Genomic DNA, 16,580 nt, shown 5'->3' with positions numbered 1-16,580 from the left:
ACTGTACTAGTATCAGAATGAGCAGGAGTCTTCCTCCGGACCCCTCAAGAATTAAAGTAGAAAAAAAAAGGATTTGGATTAGATGGGAGAGTTCTTTTTAAATACCTCGTGGCAAGGACCAATAGCCAGGATATGTGCTCATCCCACCCAACTCCATGAAAATTGTACCAATGCTCTGTCTTGAGTATAGGACCACAATTTAAATTGGTTTTCTTTCTATTGCAGGCGAGGGGACTGGACACCCAGTAAATGAATTATAGCTGCCTTGATAGTCAATAGGCAAACCAATATAAATGAGATATAGGCATATGAAGGTAGTCTGTAATGATTCACTAATGATAGGAAGGAACACTTTTTATGTTACAAAATACATTAACCCAAACAAATGTACCTAGAAATATCCTGCATTTCCTTCAGGACTTTAAAGTGTAAAACTCATTAGGATTTCATAAGTCCCAATAACAATTGTCTCAGCATCTTATTTAGTTGCACATGCAGTTATAGGATTGCTCAAACCACTTGTGATGACTTGCAACTGGCCCAACAAAATGCCTCTCAAGAAACTGAATTATTACTTTTTAGCTGCTACATGAGCTTGACATTAATGTGTGTTTGCATTCGTGACATACAATATTCTCAGGTGTGTGAACAGCAGTGAGCAGCAACACTGGGTGCCCAATGAGGAAGTTATTTGTTAATGAAGATGGAAAACAACAAAAAAAAGTTACAGAAGTTGGAGAGAAGCTATGGTGGTAAAAATCTACCTTTCGCCCATTTAAATTCTGCTTCAAAAAAAATCTGAGCTAAAAGAGCAAAAAACAACAATCTTTTCATCTGTATTGAAGACTCAGCAAAGGGTCTAAGCCAAGAGAAAACGTGGTTAACATAAACTTTACCAGTTGCCATGTTCAACCACATTAAGTGGACTGTAGACGCTGCTGTCATTTGTTATGAAGGAAATCAGTGGTTTGAGGGAAGTTGGACAAAAACCCCTCCAAAAAAGTGCAGTTACACAAGAAACATTATATAAGGTCATTTTACAGGCAGCAGACTCTCAGTGATGGTAATGAATGAAATCCGTCAACCAGAATGATGAAGACTTTTGGAAATAAAAGATTTTAGGAATAGTGCATTATTCGAACAACTAATTTCAAAGAGATTAATCGATTCAAGTTCCAATATTAAAACCTTATCAATCAATCCACAGTGCAGACCATTTAAATACTTTCAGAGTGCAGATGGAAAGGTAATAAAAAAAAAATCAGAGATGTTTCTAATTTTAGGACAATGCTTTTGACAGTATTACTTATGGGAGTTGAAAATTTGTTCAGTCAGTAAAAAAAAAGCAAAGGAACATCTGGGATGAAAACAAGTTCTAAAGAACACAGAATTAAAGGGACCATGGCTTGAAAGACACTTATCTTCCTTCCGAACAGAACCACTGGCCAAGTGCTCCTCACGGTCAGTACATTCATGACTTTGCACCTGTGCATTGCAGTGCAACAGCATGAAATGTGCCCTGGCATCTGACCTCTTGCTCCATCCCTGCATTTTCCACTGGGTCCAGGGGCAGCTCACATCATCCTGAGCAAAGGGGCAGGACACACTTTGTATCCAGACCTTTACATGGCTGGTATATCTAAAGTGGCTTCACTAATTTGAATGGGCTCACAAACCTTCATTAAGTTCAGCAAGTGTTTTGTTTATTTTTATTTTACTTTTTTATCAGAAAATTTGTGGTTCAAGTGAATTTACTATTTCATCTTTAATTCCTTTATTTAATCTATTTTGACTGCAAGCCATCGAAGTCTATCAGTGTGTTCCAGGGACAATGTAAACAGTCAGAAGTTTCCCTTCCAATGACCCTTTTACATCGTACATTTGCAAGAAACTAGCCCAGATTTTACCTAAAACTGTGCTTACACTGACTAGAAAGAAGCCCACCTCAAAGAAATATATTCCCAGTGGCATGGCTTCTATCCATTCTAATATCAGTTGCCAGCAGGCAACAGTTAAAGGAAATCCTGGCGTCCAAGAACCATGATAAGATCAGGCAGCCTGAGCAGAATCTCATTGAAAAGGTTGTACAGATAACAAACCAGATCGTGAAGTAAAATTGGAACATATACCAAATTAAGGTTGTTGAAATACAATAGACCTTTTTTTAAAAAAAAATCGTTTATGTTATAAATGCATGGAATTTTGAAATACTTTTCAGAGGGAATAACTTTTTTTTGTGTCAGAAAGTTTGTAAAGCAGCAATTATGGCATTATAACTCACTTGTAGTTTTACAACGTAGCATAAAATTCTTCCTACAAATTTCGAGTCAATCAGATACCCTCCTTGCAGCACAATGCTCCTCTGCAACAAAATATCTTGGCTATTTGCTCTTTGGGAAATGACTTCAGGTGCAAGTGCTCAGTCTCAAAGTTGCCAATGTGAAGGGATCAGCTTAATTGGCCAAGAAAATGTACAGCTTCTGATGACCAGTAGTTTGTGCACTCCTCTGATACAGTAAAGTGCTCTGAGTCCAGCAAAACAACAAATTAGACAACTTTTGGAGCTGACACTTGACTCCCATCAATGGGAAAGTGTTCAAGTTCCAAAGTTACTCAACACACTCAGTTGAAAGAACTGACAGAACTGTCAGAGCTAAATGATGAAACATGACAAAATATGAGAGAAACGCTGCCAATTTCATCCTACAGGATAATTAGAAGTGGCACTTCTTATTAAGAACTTCCCTGGCCATGTCCTGCAATAGACACCTACTTCAGTTACTGAGTTACAATGTAGAGGTTGGGTAGAGTGGTTGTGGTTAAATTACTGAACGAGCAACTGGAAGTCTGGACTAAAAGGCAGGCTTGAATTGGAATCTCAGCCAGGAATTTAAATCCAAAACTGTGATAAACCTGAAATAAGTATGAATAATACACTAGTATTAGCATTAATAACCATGGAACACTGGTTCATTGGAAAAGCCCATCGGATTCAATATTGCATTTTAGGGAAGAAAGTTGGCTGTACTCTCCCAATCTGGTCTTTATGTGATCTGACCCCACAATATTGAATTTTGTGCTGAACTGTCCTCTGAAGTGACCTGGCATGTCACCCAACTCAGGGGTAATTAGAAATGGGCAATAACCACTCGCTCAAACAGCAACACCCATGACGATTTATAAAATACAGTTCTAATGAAAAGGAACCAATTAAGAATTTAAATGGTACTGCACAGTAGTCTTCACCTTTTCCCTGAATGAAGATGAAAATGTATCAATGCAAATACTGATCATAACAGAAAAACCTGTTTGCTGTGAATTAGTGTTTTGCTTCATTTAGAAAATAGTTTTATTTTAAAAGAACTAATACCAAAAAAATTGAGAGATTTTAAAATGACCTTTAAGATTTTAGTTTTGTCAAGGTTAGCCTGAAGACATTTACATTATTTCCTTTTGACCTGAGAAGACAGAAATTTTTTTTAAAAGTAATGAATGAACTGCAAGCCCCATGCTTCAGGCTTTTCTCATACCTATGGCACCCGGACCTGGCCAGTTGTCAGTCTCCACCTCAGAAGTCTGATCAGGATCTGGAGCCTGGGCGGCTGGGAACTTGGATGACTTGATGATCTCCACGCCTGTCTTGAGTGGTGCTGCCATTGCAGCTGCATCTAGAGTGGCAATCAGTGGGAACTCAGCACATGTTACTACATCTGCAATAGACTGGGGTTTCCCATTCGCCTGTTGTATGCCTTTAGCACCCTTTGCTAATTAGTGTGCTAATAGTGAAATGTCATCATTGCAAACAAAAATCATATCGTTTTGGCACAGAGTTATCACATTCTGTTTTGCAATCAAATCATCATCCTGACCATTTTATAATTGGTTAGTTCTGAAGACAAGTCATAATGTGAATGATTGACATATTTAATGTAAAGTTGTAGTAGAACCTGTTGTAGAACATGTTGTAGAACCTGTTAAATATGAATAACGTGTGCCTTACATATTGGAAGTAATTCCTAAAAGTTGTCTGCAATACTCAATATTCACTTTTGTTTAGCATACATTATGCCTTGATTTAAGATGGCCAATAATAATTGTACAGAAATTTTTTCAAAACAATTTCAGTTGGCATAAAGACTGTTTGCACAAAGTGCAATTAAGATGTCGACGAGTACAAAGATAACTTTTTGTTGAAGTGAAATCCTCTCACTCCCGGGGAAGGGAAGGAGTGAATGCAGATTGGAAACACAAATAGTAGAGGTTTGACCCTTCCTCAATCCAACTTTTTTTGAATAAGGTTCCTCAGTTGAGGTGTAAGATTAATGAGCTGACAATAACCAAACAAAAAGGCAGTAGACCATCTCTGAAAGAGGTTTCTTTATGTTCGCTCTGTTAGATTATTCTATCCATCCACATTTTCTACCCTGCCTGGCCTGGTAAACCTTCTGCTCCACGAACTCCACCACTGTGCTACAGTCTGATGGCATATTCCCGTGTTCTCCAGAAATGTTTCTGTTCATTTAATCTATCCCTTTTAACTACCTTGCCCTTGTAAATTTGCTTATGCTCATCTATTGCCTAGAAAGAAGGACCCTAGCCTTCTATTGCTCTTACAACCCCGGAATGGCAGAACCTGATGTAAATTGACAAATCACCCATCAGCATGAAAATTCTGACCAATGAGCACCAAGACTGTGCATTACAAGCAATCTCATTGCCTCCAAAGTTCAGTTTGGAATCAATCTGTCCCTCTCCTGGATCTTGTCAAAGATAAACATCTTGCTCAGTACCATCTTCATCAGTATAGTTGCCCTCACACTGAAGGTATCTTTGTGGCTATCTGTTTTTCAGATTCTCCAACTTCCACCACAACCACCACCTCCCCCCACCCCCCCACCGGCCAGAGGAAATCACACATGTTGATAGTATATAGGGCTGAGTCCTAACTCTCTGATCTTGTTGTCTTTGAGCCAACTCTCTACAGCTATAGCACTAGTAGATTGGTAAATTTACACTTTAATTTCCTGTTAAATATCCCCATCTGTGGTACATATGGTGGCTTATTTCCTGGATTTTTAAAAAAATAACTTACAGGTTTTTTCACTAAATCAGCAAGTTCATATTAATGACAACAATGCCTTCAGTGTAGCATGATGCCCTCTCAGCATTATCACCCAAAACTTGAGCTTTGGTTGTACAGTGGCAAAACTAGTAGAGCTGTTTCTCACAGTTCCAGTGACCTGGGTTCAATCCTGACCCTCAGTGTTGTCTGTGTGGAGTTTGCATGATCCCCCATCCCCCTGACAGTTTGGGTTCCCCTGGGAGCTCTGCATTCTCCTCACATCCCAAAACTATGCAGGTTGGTAAGTTAATTGGCCACTGTAAATTATAGGTGAGTGGTGGAGTCTGGGACAGGAGTTGAAGATTTGATGGGAATGTGGGGAGAGCAAAAATGGGCATAGACTTCTGGGACAAATGGCCTGTTTTCATGCTTTAGCTCCCTATGACTCTATGAAAGATATTGAGCCACATAAGGAGATATGAGGGCAGATGATCAAAAGCTAGGTCAAAGGGGTTAGTCTCAAGGATGGTCATTCAAAGGAGGAAGAATAGATATATCGTGGAGAGATTTTGGGATGGAATCTGAGAGCTCTGGACCTTGACAGCTGAAAGTGATTCAAATTAGGATTGCTCTATTCACCAGAAATGGAGAAGTGCGGACATCGCAGAAGGTTGGTGGCAGATATATGCCAGAGATAAACAGGCAAGACTCTAGAGGGACTTGCAAACAAGAGTGAGAATATTCAAAATTAGTTATTGTTTAATCAGGAGTCCAGAGAATAAAGATGAACAAGAGCAGATGGCTAATTAAGATATGGCTAACAGAATCCTGGATGAAATCAAGCATATATAGGCTAGAATAAGGGAGGCTGGCCAGGTGGATACTGAAGGTGTGAAATGTGAATGTAACAAAGGCATGGATGAGAGTTTCAGCAAAAGTTGAGCTTAGACATGGGTGGAATCAAGAAACATTAGACCAGAGAGTACACGTAGACTTGGTGATGTCTTGGATATGTTGTCTGAAGTTCACCTCTGACCAAATACAAAGATTGCAAACAAAGTGCTTCAGCTTCAGGCTGTTGCCAGGGAGAGGGATGGAATGGATGGCAAGGGAACCTCGGCTGCAAGGATGATAGGCAATGGCTTCGGTCTTCGAGATTCACTGGTGTCTCTGTGTCAAGCTCAGTCCTTCCCAGCACATCCAATCTATGGAAGTCAATGCCTTCCAAAGTACTATTTTCTGTGTACAACCTTCTTGTTTCATTACCCTCATCACTCCTTGTTGATCTACTTCATCTCTTTCCCTCTGGTCAGCCTTAGCAGTGTGTTATTACATCGGCCTGGCTCTCTGATTTGAAAGCAAACTTCTTTCATTTAGTTTCAGAACCAGCTAATTATCACTAAGTCATTAATGAGGAACTCTAAAGATCACAAGTCTTAATCAAAAGATTTTCTGTATTCAATCTGACTGTGAGATGTAACATTTCTGCTATTTCAGAAATAGAGTACACTCACTGTCAAGAGCAATCATTCTCTTTTTGATTTTGCTGTAATATTAAAAAAAACTTCTACACAAATTTAAAAAGCAGTCAAACAGGTTAGAGACTTTCTTGCTTCAGGCAGGCGCCAGGGAGAGAGATGAAAAGGGAACTGATGAAACTCTCATAAATAGATGCTTCTGGATGTGCTGCTCACAATGATCTAGAACTTCATGGCATCAAGAGAAGATTACTAAAGATGTGCCAATGACTATTCTGGTTGTGGTTGCTAGCAGGAGAGGCTGGCAGCTCCCATGGCTCAAAGCACTGCACATTATCAAATGGCTCTCATGTACTTTTCATCATACACCATCATGAAACAGGCAAAGGAATATGTCAGGTTATTCCAGGACTGGGGTTAAGACCAGGGATGGTGGAGGTGGAGGTAGTGGGCTGGTAATCAGGGGTCAGAAGTTGAGATGGGGCCTCTGCTGGTGACTGGAGCTTAGCTCACAGTCTTGTCTGAGGCTCCTGTGAGGACTCAAGGAGGCTGTTGGGGCTTTTATTGGGGAGGCGAGCAATAATTCAGGAGGAACTTTGAGGGATCACAGAGTTCAGAGGTGACATCAGTGGGAGGAGGGAGGCCTGAAGAGGTGACAAGTATGGGAGCATACCCAAGCTGTGACTGGGCACAGGGAGCCATGCTATTAAAGCACAGTTATTCTGTGAATGTCCAAACTCAGGACATCAAACAAGGAGCATTGCACGAGGAATGACATTGCTCCACGTACAACCAACAGGGAAATCACCCAGTCTGTACATGCTTGATCATGGCTAAATTACCCAGCTGAATTTCTGGAATGGCACAATTTGAGTTGTTAATGTTGCACTTTAGAAGTAACCAACTTTCAGATAAGTAGCTCTGGAAAAAAAATGCAGCCTTAGACGTAAGAATGGAAGGACAGCAAATTTCTCATGCTTAACTAATAGATTGCTAGTGACCTCTGGTGGCCCAGTTTCAGAAACTTTCAGTTCTATTTCCTAAGGCCTGCTTGTGAGCGATGGTCAAGTGCTTCTAATACGCAACCTCTGAAGGGGCAATCACACAAGAGCATTATCACACAGCATAGTGATAAGATTTTGCGCACATGTTGCTGATAAACAGTGGAACAACTCTAAACTGACCAGAGTTACAGGCATGTTACATAGATGGTGGAAATTCTGAGTGATCTTCCCAATTGACCATTATAATTGCCACAGAACAACTGCTCAGAGGAGGGACATTAATGCAAGCAAGTGATGCATTTTGTTTTGATAGTGTTCAGAATAAATCTTTTGAAGCTGAATAATATTTCCACGCCAACCCATTAATTAGATGATAAAACCTATTTGATATTGTGTTATTTTTACTTGTGGAAGAAATCAAATCATTATGGTACAAAGTGCAGCTCTAAAGAAAAAAAATTATTTTCAGGGCAAAGGGCTTATTAATGGAACAAATTTAAAATTCCTTTACTTCAAAAGTTTAGTGCTGCATCCAATAGTAGGACCATTAATGGGGATGTTTATTCTCTTTTCACCAACAGAATCCCAGAAAAAATGTACTGCATAGGATGAGAAAGAGAATTTAAAACTTTTTCCCATAATTTGGTAAATTCATCAATTGTGCTTTAGCTGGGAGATCTTATTCAAAAAGGCAAAAGTCAGTGACACTGCTGCAGTGCTATAAGACTGATTTTCTAATCTACCTTCTCCTTGAGAGTGGCTGATTATGGAATTTACGAATATTCTTGATTTATTGTAGATAAAAAGTTTAGAGCTGAAATTAAATACAAAGTTTAAGTGACACTTCCTTCACTTACAAGTTTAAAAGATGTTATGTATGAAGAGTTTATGTTACTTAAACATTCCAAGAATGATCATTTGCTGCAAAAAGGTTTAGTTGAAGCGTTAAAATTAATTAGACATTTACAAAGACCTACAGTTAAGGAAATTCACAAGCAAACAGCACTTAGAGATTAATATGAGTATTGTTAGCAGGAAAACAAGACATATTAATGCAAAGATGAACCAGAATCAAGAACATGAGCAAAACTATAATGAATGATAAAGAAACAAGGAAATGGATCTGGTAACAATCTAAAAGTATCCATTAAATTGCTCTAAACCGTACCATGAAAAATTCTATCCATACTTGAAAAAAACATCATTTTTCACAAAATGGTAATTCAGATAATGAGTGTTGCTGTCAGTTAAAATAGACTAAATTTATACCCATGGAACCAAGTTATGAAACCATGTTGAGGGAATACTCATCCAGCTGTTGGTAGCAAGCCCTTGATGGAGGATATTAATTTATCAATCTCAATCCAGTGAAGGTTGGGTTTAAAATGAAGACTTTCCATGATCAAGCACTGACTTGTGCTGAAATTGCAATTGTACTTATGGGAGCAAGTGTATAAACTGAAAAAAGTTCACACTCGTTCAATAGGAACAACTTTCAATTCTCTGACACTAGTAAAAACAATAAAAAAAAGTACTAAATTTCTCTCTACAAAAACGTTTGTGTTTTATACAGCATCGTGCATACTTCCATATTATTTGTAGCATCCTTGATAGAAGAGAGAGTGCCTAGGAAGATTGCAAACATCTCCACGACTCTCAACTTGGCTAGTTAAGTTAAGCATGAGGTAAATGTGGGCTCGAGTACTAATATTCAGTGAAAATGAGTGAAAATCTTCACATTCTCAATTCTGGAATTTGATCTGGTACTCAAATGGCCTTGAGGAAACCGTCTTAAATATGGTCTTATCCAGCATCTATTGTAAAAGATCCTTATATTAGTCCTAATATCTCAAGAAAAGTACTTTCTTTTACAAAAAAGCGCATTGTAAAGAGAAATCAGCACGATAATATACCAAGATATCAGAAATCAAATACAAAGTAGTAAGGAACTATACCATATTGCTTGTAGATAGGAGGCTTTCTGTATATATTAGTCCCTTGATCTGTGGAAAGAAAGTTGAACAGTTTACTAATTATTACACAATACAATAGAAAATTAATTCTTTCTGGTTCTAATTTCAAATAAATTGAAAATGTACATTGATCTAATACAGGATGTTTATACACACAAGGCAAATGTCAATGCGTCATGTCAGTGTGCATCATAGAAACACCAACAATAAGCTTCAGCAACAACACAGAAAATACAACTTGTGTGGAAACTAATACTGCAAAATGCAACTACTTCAATATATGAATAATCAGAGCAAGGACAATAGCAACAATTTATGACGGAAAGTTGTACATTATGCAAAGTTTTGAATGCTGCACACAGTTTCTGCTTCTGATTTTTTTTTATTAAGTACATTATTCAGGTTATTTATTGAAGATAGCTATTTTTCTGGTAGAAGTCAATTTAATTATGAATGATGCCACATTTTCCTATTCCCACTGGTTGCAGCACTGTGGTGCAGCAAATAAAGCTACTTTCCTTACAGCTCCAGCAACTCGGGTTCAATCCTAACCTCTGGAGTCTGAGTGTACTCATTGTGACCACACGGGCATCCTCCAGGTGCTCTGGTTTTCTTACACATCGCAAATACATGTGGGTAGCTTAATTGGGCACTGTAAATTGCACTTACTGTGTGCGTGAGTAGGGTGGGGGGGGGTGGAATTGATAGGAATATGGGGAGAATACAATGGGATTAGTGTAGGATTAACATAAGAATGGGTACGTAATGGTTGGCACAGACTTGGTGGGCCAAAGGTTCCATTTCCAATTTGTATGGCTCTTTGAGTAACCCAAGTTCCCGATTGTAAGTTCCTATCTGGAGATTCATGAAAATATGTTAAGAAATTTGGGTATTTATTAAATGGGAAAGTTATCATAATTTAAAATGCAATGATATGTGGTAGGCTTAGTTCAGCACCAAGTTACATTCAATGCAGCACCAGAGAAGGTTAGTACATCACCATGTATGTGCAGTATATGTCACTGTTCAGGGCAAGTCCAAAAGTAGGTTAGGTTAGCATGTTACTGGTTTGGTTCAGTACAGTGTTGACAAGATCATTAAATCACAGAGAAAAGCTGATACAACTCTTAGCAAGAACAGTATTAGAAGGTGTAGATTCAACGTGTAACCAGGAATGGTCTGTATATTACGAGTTGGGTGTAGTAGGATAATGGAGAGGCATAGAGTAGCACAAGACATGCTCAAATTTAGCAATATTGCAAATGGTAATAGACCAGTGTGCACCATTGTGTTGGGCTAACATGTTGTTAGATTGCAATTTTTTCATTGGACGGGGCAGTATAGGCAGTGTGAATAGAACACTGAGTTCAGTGAGAAGGAGGTTTGTTTTAAGTCTGTTTCAAATTAGCCTATCAGTTAATCAACGGTACTTATAACTGCCAAAGAAAGTGGTTGAGTGGAAGCATTGCTTAAGTAGATAAAAGTCAGGTTGTTCACAACATTTCCCTTTTCAGCCCAAGAACTGAGAGTGACAAATCAATGATATTGGATTATTCATCTATGCCATATTAAGGTACGTCTCCTAAACCTGAGTAATGTACTTCAATAACAAACTGCCTGAAGCAGAACACTGATTCATGAAGGATCAAAGGCTTATTGTTGTTGATATGGCAAATAAACATAAAACATATGGAAAATGCTGCGTGCTGGCAGAGATCTGAAATGATGACACAAGATTCTTTTTTGTGCCTTCATCCTGCTGGTTAATCAATTCAGTGCACATTTGCACGAAGGAAGCTCGTCAATTTGAATGTTGTTTCTCAATTTGTGAGTTGCAGTTTCTAATGGGAAAGTAGAAGTGGGTCATACTGGGAATAAAACATGAAGACAAATGTTACACCACCACTGTCATCTTTTCATTTGATTGTTTTAATTCATATATCAACTTTGCTGTCTGCAGGTGGGCCATGTTTTGAAACAATCCTTCTATAATCCATCAAAAGACATCAAGACAATATGTCATTTTCTTGAGGCTAACAGAAGAACTGGCCCATCAGAAGGTCAAAGTTGCAATCTGAAGAGCAGATTTAGACAGATATAAATTTTATACCGTAGTATCAATAAACTACCAAGAGATTTAAGAATTTCACGCTTGAGTCATCTTCATGTTTCAGTGACTCTGTCTGCAGGATAGAGATTATGTTTGTCATATCCAAAACAAAGGCTGAGGTTGGGTTAAAAATCTGGTTTTAGTTTTAATGTTTGCTGCTGAATATTCTTCAGAAGTAACAATTAATTCCCACACACTATAAAACAATAAATTGTGTTTTCATTTAAAAAAAGCCTGTTGGGGAGAAATTCTTCCTTCAGTACAGCGATAAATGCACAATACAGCAGTGTACTCTGCTTTTGAAATTTGTCTCCACTGACTTGAATAGAACCAAATTTTGGAAGCAAAGTTCATTGCACGGGTGCCACTATATTGTTCCATTAGCACTTATGACTAATACAAATTTCTACCCCATAACCTTTTCAAGTCCACTTAAGGAATCTCCTGATCAAATTGAATGGGCGTGAATTCTGATTGACGTTGATGCATGTTTAGCACTTGTGAGCAATGTAAAAGCAGTTGCGTGATGTCTACGCAACCCACATATTCTAAAGGTGTCTGTATTATTGAGTCCCAGCATAGGCTTGCTTCAGAAGTGATCAAATAATTTTAAACCAGATGAATTCATAGATTGAAAAACTATTCCAAAGAATCTGTGAGGAGAAATGTAGACAGGACATAGAGATAGAGACATAGCTACAGCCTAGACTACAACACTGACCGTTGTGGTTAAACTCCTACCTGGAAGATGGAAATGTTTAGGGGTCTGAACATAAGATGGTGTTAGAGGCCTGCTGTCTGGCCGCATAGGGAGAGGGGAGCTCCGACCACTGGATGGCTCATTGCCTCCAATAAGAAGAGTAAAAAATAATGAGAATGGCATAGATTTTTTTTTAATTTAGCATAACAAAAATGGATCAGTAATAACGTAAAAACAAAATCAATTCAAAAGTTACTTTACAATGATGCAACTCCATAATGATGGGTTAGTTTACATAAAATAATTCATTCATACTTAATGAAAATAACTTGCACCAAATAATACTGAAAAATTTTGCTTCAAATGAAGAAACTATTTTTCTATTTGACATTCAAGTACAAATATCTTAACACTCCTTAATAATTTTAGAGTAACTTTATAAAACAATATTTCAACTTTTAGTTTAGCTATATACACACACACATATATATATATAATTCCAGAAAGCTAAAGAAACAAAAAAATATGAGTAATAATTTCCATCCCACATATAAGTTACTTAATGCAGACAGTAAACTGCATCATTATAATAAAAGGTTGCTCATACTTGAATCCTTTCATGATTATCAAAATGTTAGAATTTTGAAAGGTCTCAATTAGTTGTTCTGTATGAAACAATAATAATTAATGCTATTGCTCACTGCACATGAAACAGTGTAAGACCTTTGAAGGAAATCTGTAACAAACAGAAAATGCTGGAAACACACAGCATGACAGGCAGCCTTGGGTTGAAGAACTTTTGTTGGTTCTGCTGTTTAACCTGAGAGTTTCCAAGATTTTGTTTCCGTTTCAGATTTCCTGTATCTGCAGTTTTCTGATTTTTCACTAAATCTGCATTTGATTCACAATCTGAAGTATGATGGATTGATTATACACAACATAGCTGGCAATAAACAACACAGGGTTGACAGCTACTGGATCATACAGTAGATCAACTTCATTACTTAACCAAATGACACCAATTAACCCTGAAAGATCATTTCAAATATCTAAATTAGTCATTCTAAGCCAATTACTGTAGATTGCGTTCTGTCATTTTAGGCACAATGTTATTCTAGCTTTAGTGACAATAGCCCAGATGTTGCTGGACCCTGCTCCTGGAATCACAGTCCCTGCCTGCCCATGAGTACTTGAGCTTGATGAGGAAAGGCAATCTCACTGGTGCTTTTTATCATTGAGTTGGTGACAATAAATATCCTTCGGTAACTAACGCCCATCCTCAGAATGCTCCTGATGCTTTGACAGAGACAAAGCTAGGAGTGCAGCTTTGTCACTTGTCAGAGTTGACATGGAATAAAAGTCTCTAATACTCAAGCATAGTGCTCTTAACATACCCAAGCATCTAAGGTGCTTCACACGAGTGTTAGTAAATAAAATCTGAACTGAATCAAGGAGATACTAAGGATAATGACCCAAAGTTTAGTCAAGTGTTTTAAGGGATGTTTTAAAGGAGGAAATTCAGGTAAAGAGGGAGAGATTATGGGGGGGGGGGGGGGAATTGCAAAGACCCATGTAGCTAAAAACACTGCTGGAACTGGCAAAGCAATTCATTTCCAGGTTGCGCAAAGGACCAGAACTGGAGGATTATGGAAGTTGTAAGATTAGGGAAGGTAACACACAAATGGAGGAGAGAGAGAGTGAGGCAATTGAAAGCAAGGATGTGAATTTTAAAACTGGAGGGGGTTCCATTGTAGGTCAGCAAGAATGAGATTTTCAGCAGCAAATGAACTAACCATGCAAATAAGCACCATCTTAAACATTCATTATTCCTGTATTTCTGTGGCACTGTAGTAAAACGCATGCTCCCTTCTTTGTTCAAGATGAATTGTGATAACACTCCAAAGCTGTGGAAGTTACATCTTCATGGCAACAAAATTTCACATAATACATTTATCAGCATGCTTGCCTTAAAAAAAATTGTCTCAATAACTATCAGTATCCACACCATGCAAAGAAAACACAAGACACATTTGCCATATTTTCTGTGTTTGCATGTGCCACAACCTGAAAGTAAAATAGTGAACATGACATACCTATGTAAAATGGAACAGCTGCAAAAGAAAAATTGAAATGCAGACAAATAAACAAGAATGGAAAATGCAAGCACACTGGAAGTGAAAGGGTAGCTCATTCTGGTTCTGTGGAATGAGCTCTGGGATTAGGGTGAAAGAACGGAGTAAATATTTCTCCTTTTCTTCCTCCCCAACACAATTAATTCAACTTTTGATACTGAGAACAAAAGAAAACTATCCTTACCTGCAGAGTAGGTAACTGAGAACAGCACCCTGTTTTGGAATGTCTAATGCAAACATTAAGGCTCAAAACTTACTTATAATGGGCTTAGGAAGCTGAAATTGATGGCGCAGTATTGGTATCGTGAATAGAATCAAATATCTGGCATTTGGAACATCCCTTCAGAGGGCATCTTTATTTATAAAGCAGGGTAACAGGTCCTTACAGCCCAACGAGCCCGCACTGTCTAATTACACCCATGTTGACCTACTAAACCGTACGTCTGGGAGAAAACCGGAGAACCCAGAGGAAACCCACAGAGTCATGGGGAGAATGTACAAACTCCTTACAGACAGCGGCGGGAATTGAACCCCAATCGCTGTCCCTGTAATAGCGTTACGCTAACAGCTACACTACTGTGCCGCCCATCTATTTATATATTGTATTTGAAAAGCATTACCATTACTGGGGACAGACAAGATCAAAATTACGCATTACTGGATATACGTACATCGATTATTAAGTGTGTGGTTGAGCACTATGTTTTATTTATGACTCGGAGAACAGTGATGAAATATTTTTGTCTGTACCTAAAAGAGTGAATTTCATCAAGTTTGTTACCAGGTATCTGTCAGTATCAACAAGGTAACTCAATGATGAAGATAGAAAATTATGTTTGTATTATGATCTTATCAAAGTTCAGAACACTAATCTAAACTTGCTTGAAATTTATCCCCAGTCAGTATTGCTAACTGCACTAGTAGCCACATTCAGTTTCAGGTATTACACTTTGCCAAATAATTGGCCTTTGGAACTATTTTACAAACAGAGAAAAAGCCTTTGAGCATGTTAAATATGCTCAGCCTTGGGCACTGTGTGCAATATAACATCACAGCAGCAGATCTTTGCACAGAGTATGCATTGACCCACACATGCTGCACATTCAATGAGTCCTTCCCATTACCAAAGAACTACTCGGCAGTATTTTCCTTTCAATCAAAAATCTTTGTGAATGACACCCGGGTGAATCACTGAAAGTTAATGTGAGATACAGTAGGCAAGTAGGAAGGTAAAAGGAATGGTGATCTTTATTGCAAGTGTAAAGGCAATTTACTGCAGTTACATAGGGCTCTGACGAGACTGCACCTGGAGTATTGTCTCCTCATGCAAGGAAGAACATTTGTGACAGCAGGAACGTGACAAAGCATTGTCAGATTGATTCCTGGGAGAGTGGCTTTGTTCAGTGAGGAAAGATTAAGCATAATGAGCAAATAAAAGGTGAATTCTCAATGAAAAATACGAAGCTCTAATGAGGCTTGTGAAGATAGATGCAGGGATATTTCCCCTGGCTCGGGTGTCAAAAATTAGGTCAGATGAGAAAATATTCATTCACCCAGAGTTGTGAATCTTTGGAATTCTCTGCCAAGAGGGTAGGGGAGACTGCTCAATGCATGCAGAGCAGTAGTTTAGAATCTTTCATACAATAAATTGATTCAGTTTGCGGAAGTTACTTCCTACATTGAGAGTGAGCTTTGCTTATATCACCATATCGTCATTCAGGTTCCATTAAATAATAGAGGGTTTCATTCTACAATTCTGCTTAGTAACCCTAGCTGCATCTTACTTCAAGACACATTTTTCTATCTAATCTATACTGTTCCCTATAATCTTTGACTCCAATAGATCAAAGAATGAGTTCATCTGCACCTTTAATATATTCAATGACAGCTCTTTGGAGTAGGGATAGATGTTTGAATTTTAAAGCTATCAAGGGATATGGAGTTATTGCAGGAAAATAGCACTGAGGCAGATGATGAGCGATGATTTTATTGAATGATGGAGCATGCACAATAGTCTCAATGGCCTTCTCCTGCTTCAATCTTGTTTACGTTGTTGTACTCTTCTCTGGATAGTGGTATGCGGGGTAGAAATATAATGAAGGTGGTTAAGACTGTGAAAAC

General features: G+C 38.2%; 1 protein-coding gene across 12 annotated transcripts in view; it reads right to left on the bottom strand.

Annotated features, from left to right (window-relative positions):
• The window catches only part of ablim1b (actin binding LIM protein 1b), a 290,641-nt gene that overhangs the window by 23,488 nt on the left and 250,573 nt on the right, over window positions 1-16,580 (bottom strand). For 7 of the 12 annotated variants that reach the window (XM_052027491.1, XM_052027497.1, XM_052027492.1 and 4 more), the window contains 3 exons: window positions 12,369-12,473; window positions 9,500-9,547; window positions 3,531-3,668 (listed from right to left, as the gene is read on the bottom strand). In XM_052027491.1, coding sequence (XP_051883451.1) covers window positions 3,531-3,668; window positions 9,500-9,547; window positions 12,369-12,473 — 291 coding nt within the window. The remainder of the gene's footprint in view (window positions 1-3,530; window positions 3,669-9,499; window positions 9,548-12,368; window positions 12,474-16,580) is intronic. The other 5 variants (XM_052027496.1, XM_052027494.1, XM_052027495.1 and 2 more) reach the window with 3 other exon arrangements.

This window comes from Pristis pectinata, chromosome 12 (genome assembly GCF_009764475.1).
Source record: "Pristis pectinata isolate sPriPec2 chromosome 12, sPriPec2.1.pri, whole genome shotgun sequence".
Lineage (NCBI taxonomy): Eukaryota > Metazoa > Chordata > Chondrichthyes > Rhinopristiformes > Pristidae > Pristis > Pristis pectinata.
This window is presented reverse-complemented; position numbering and strand designations above follow the sequence as displayed.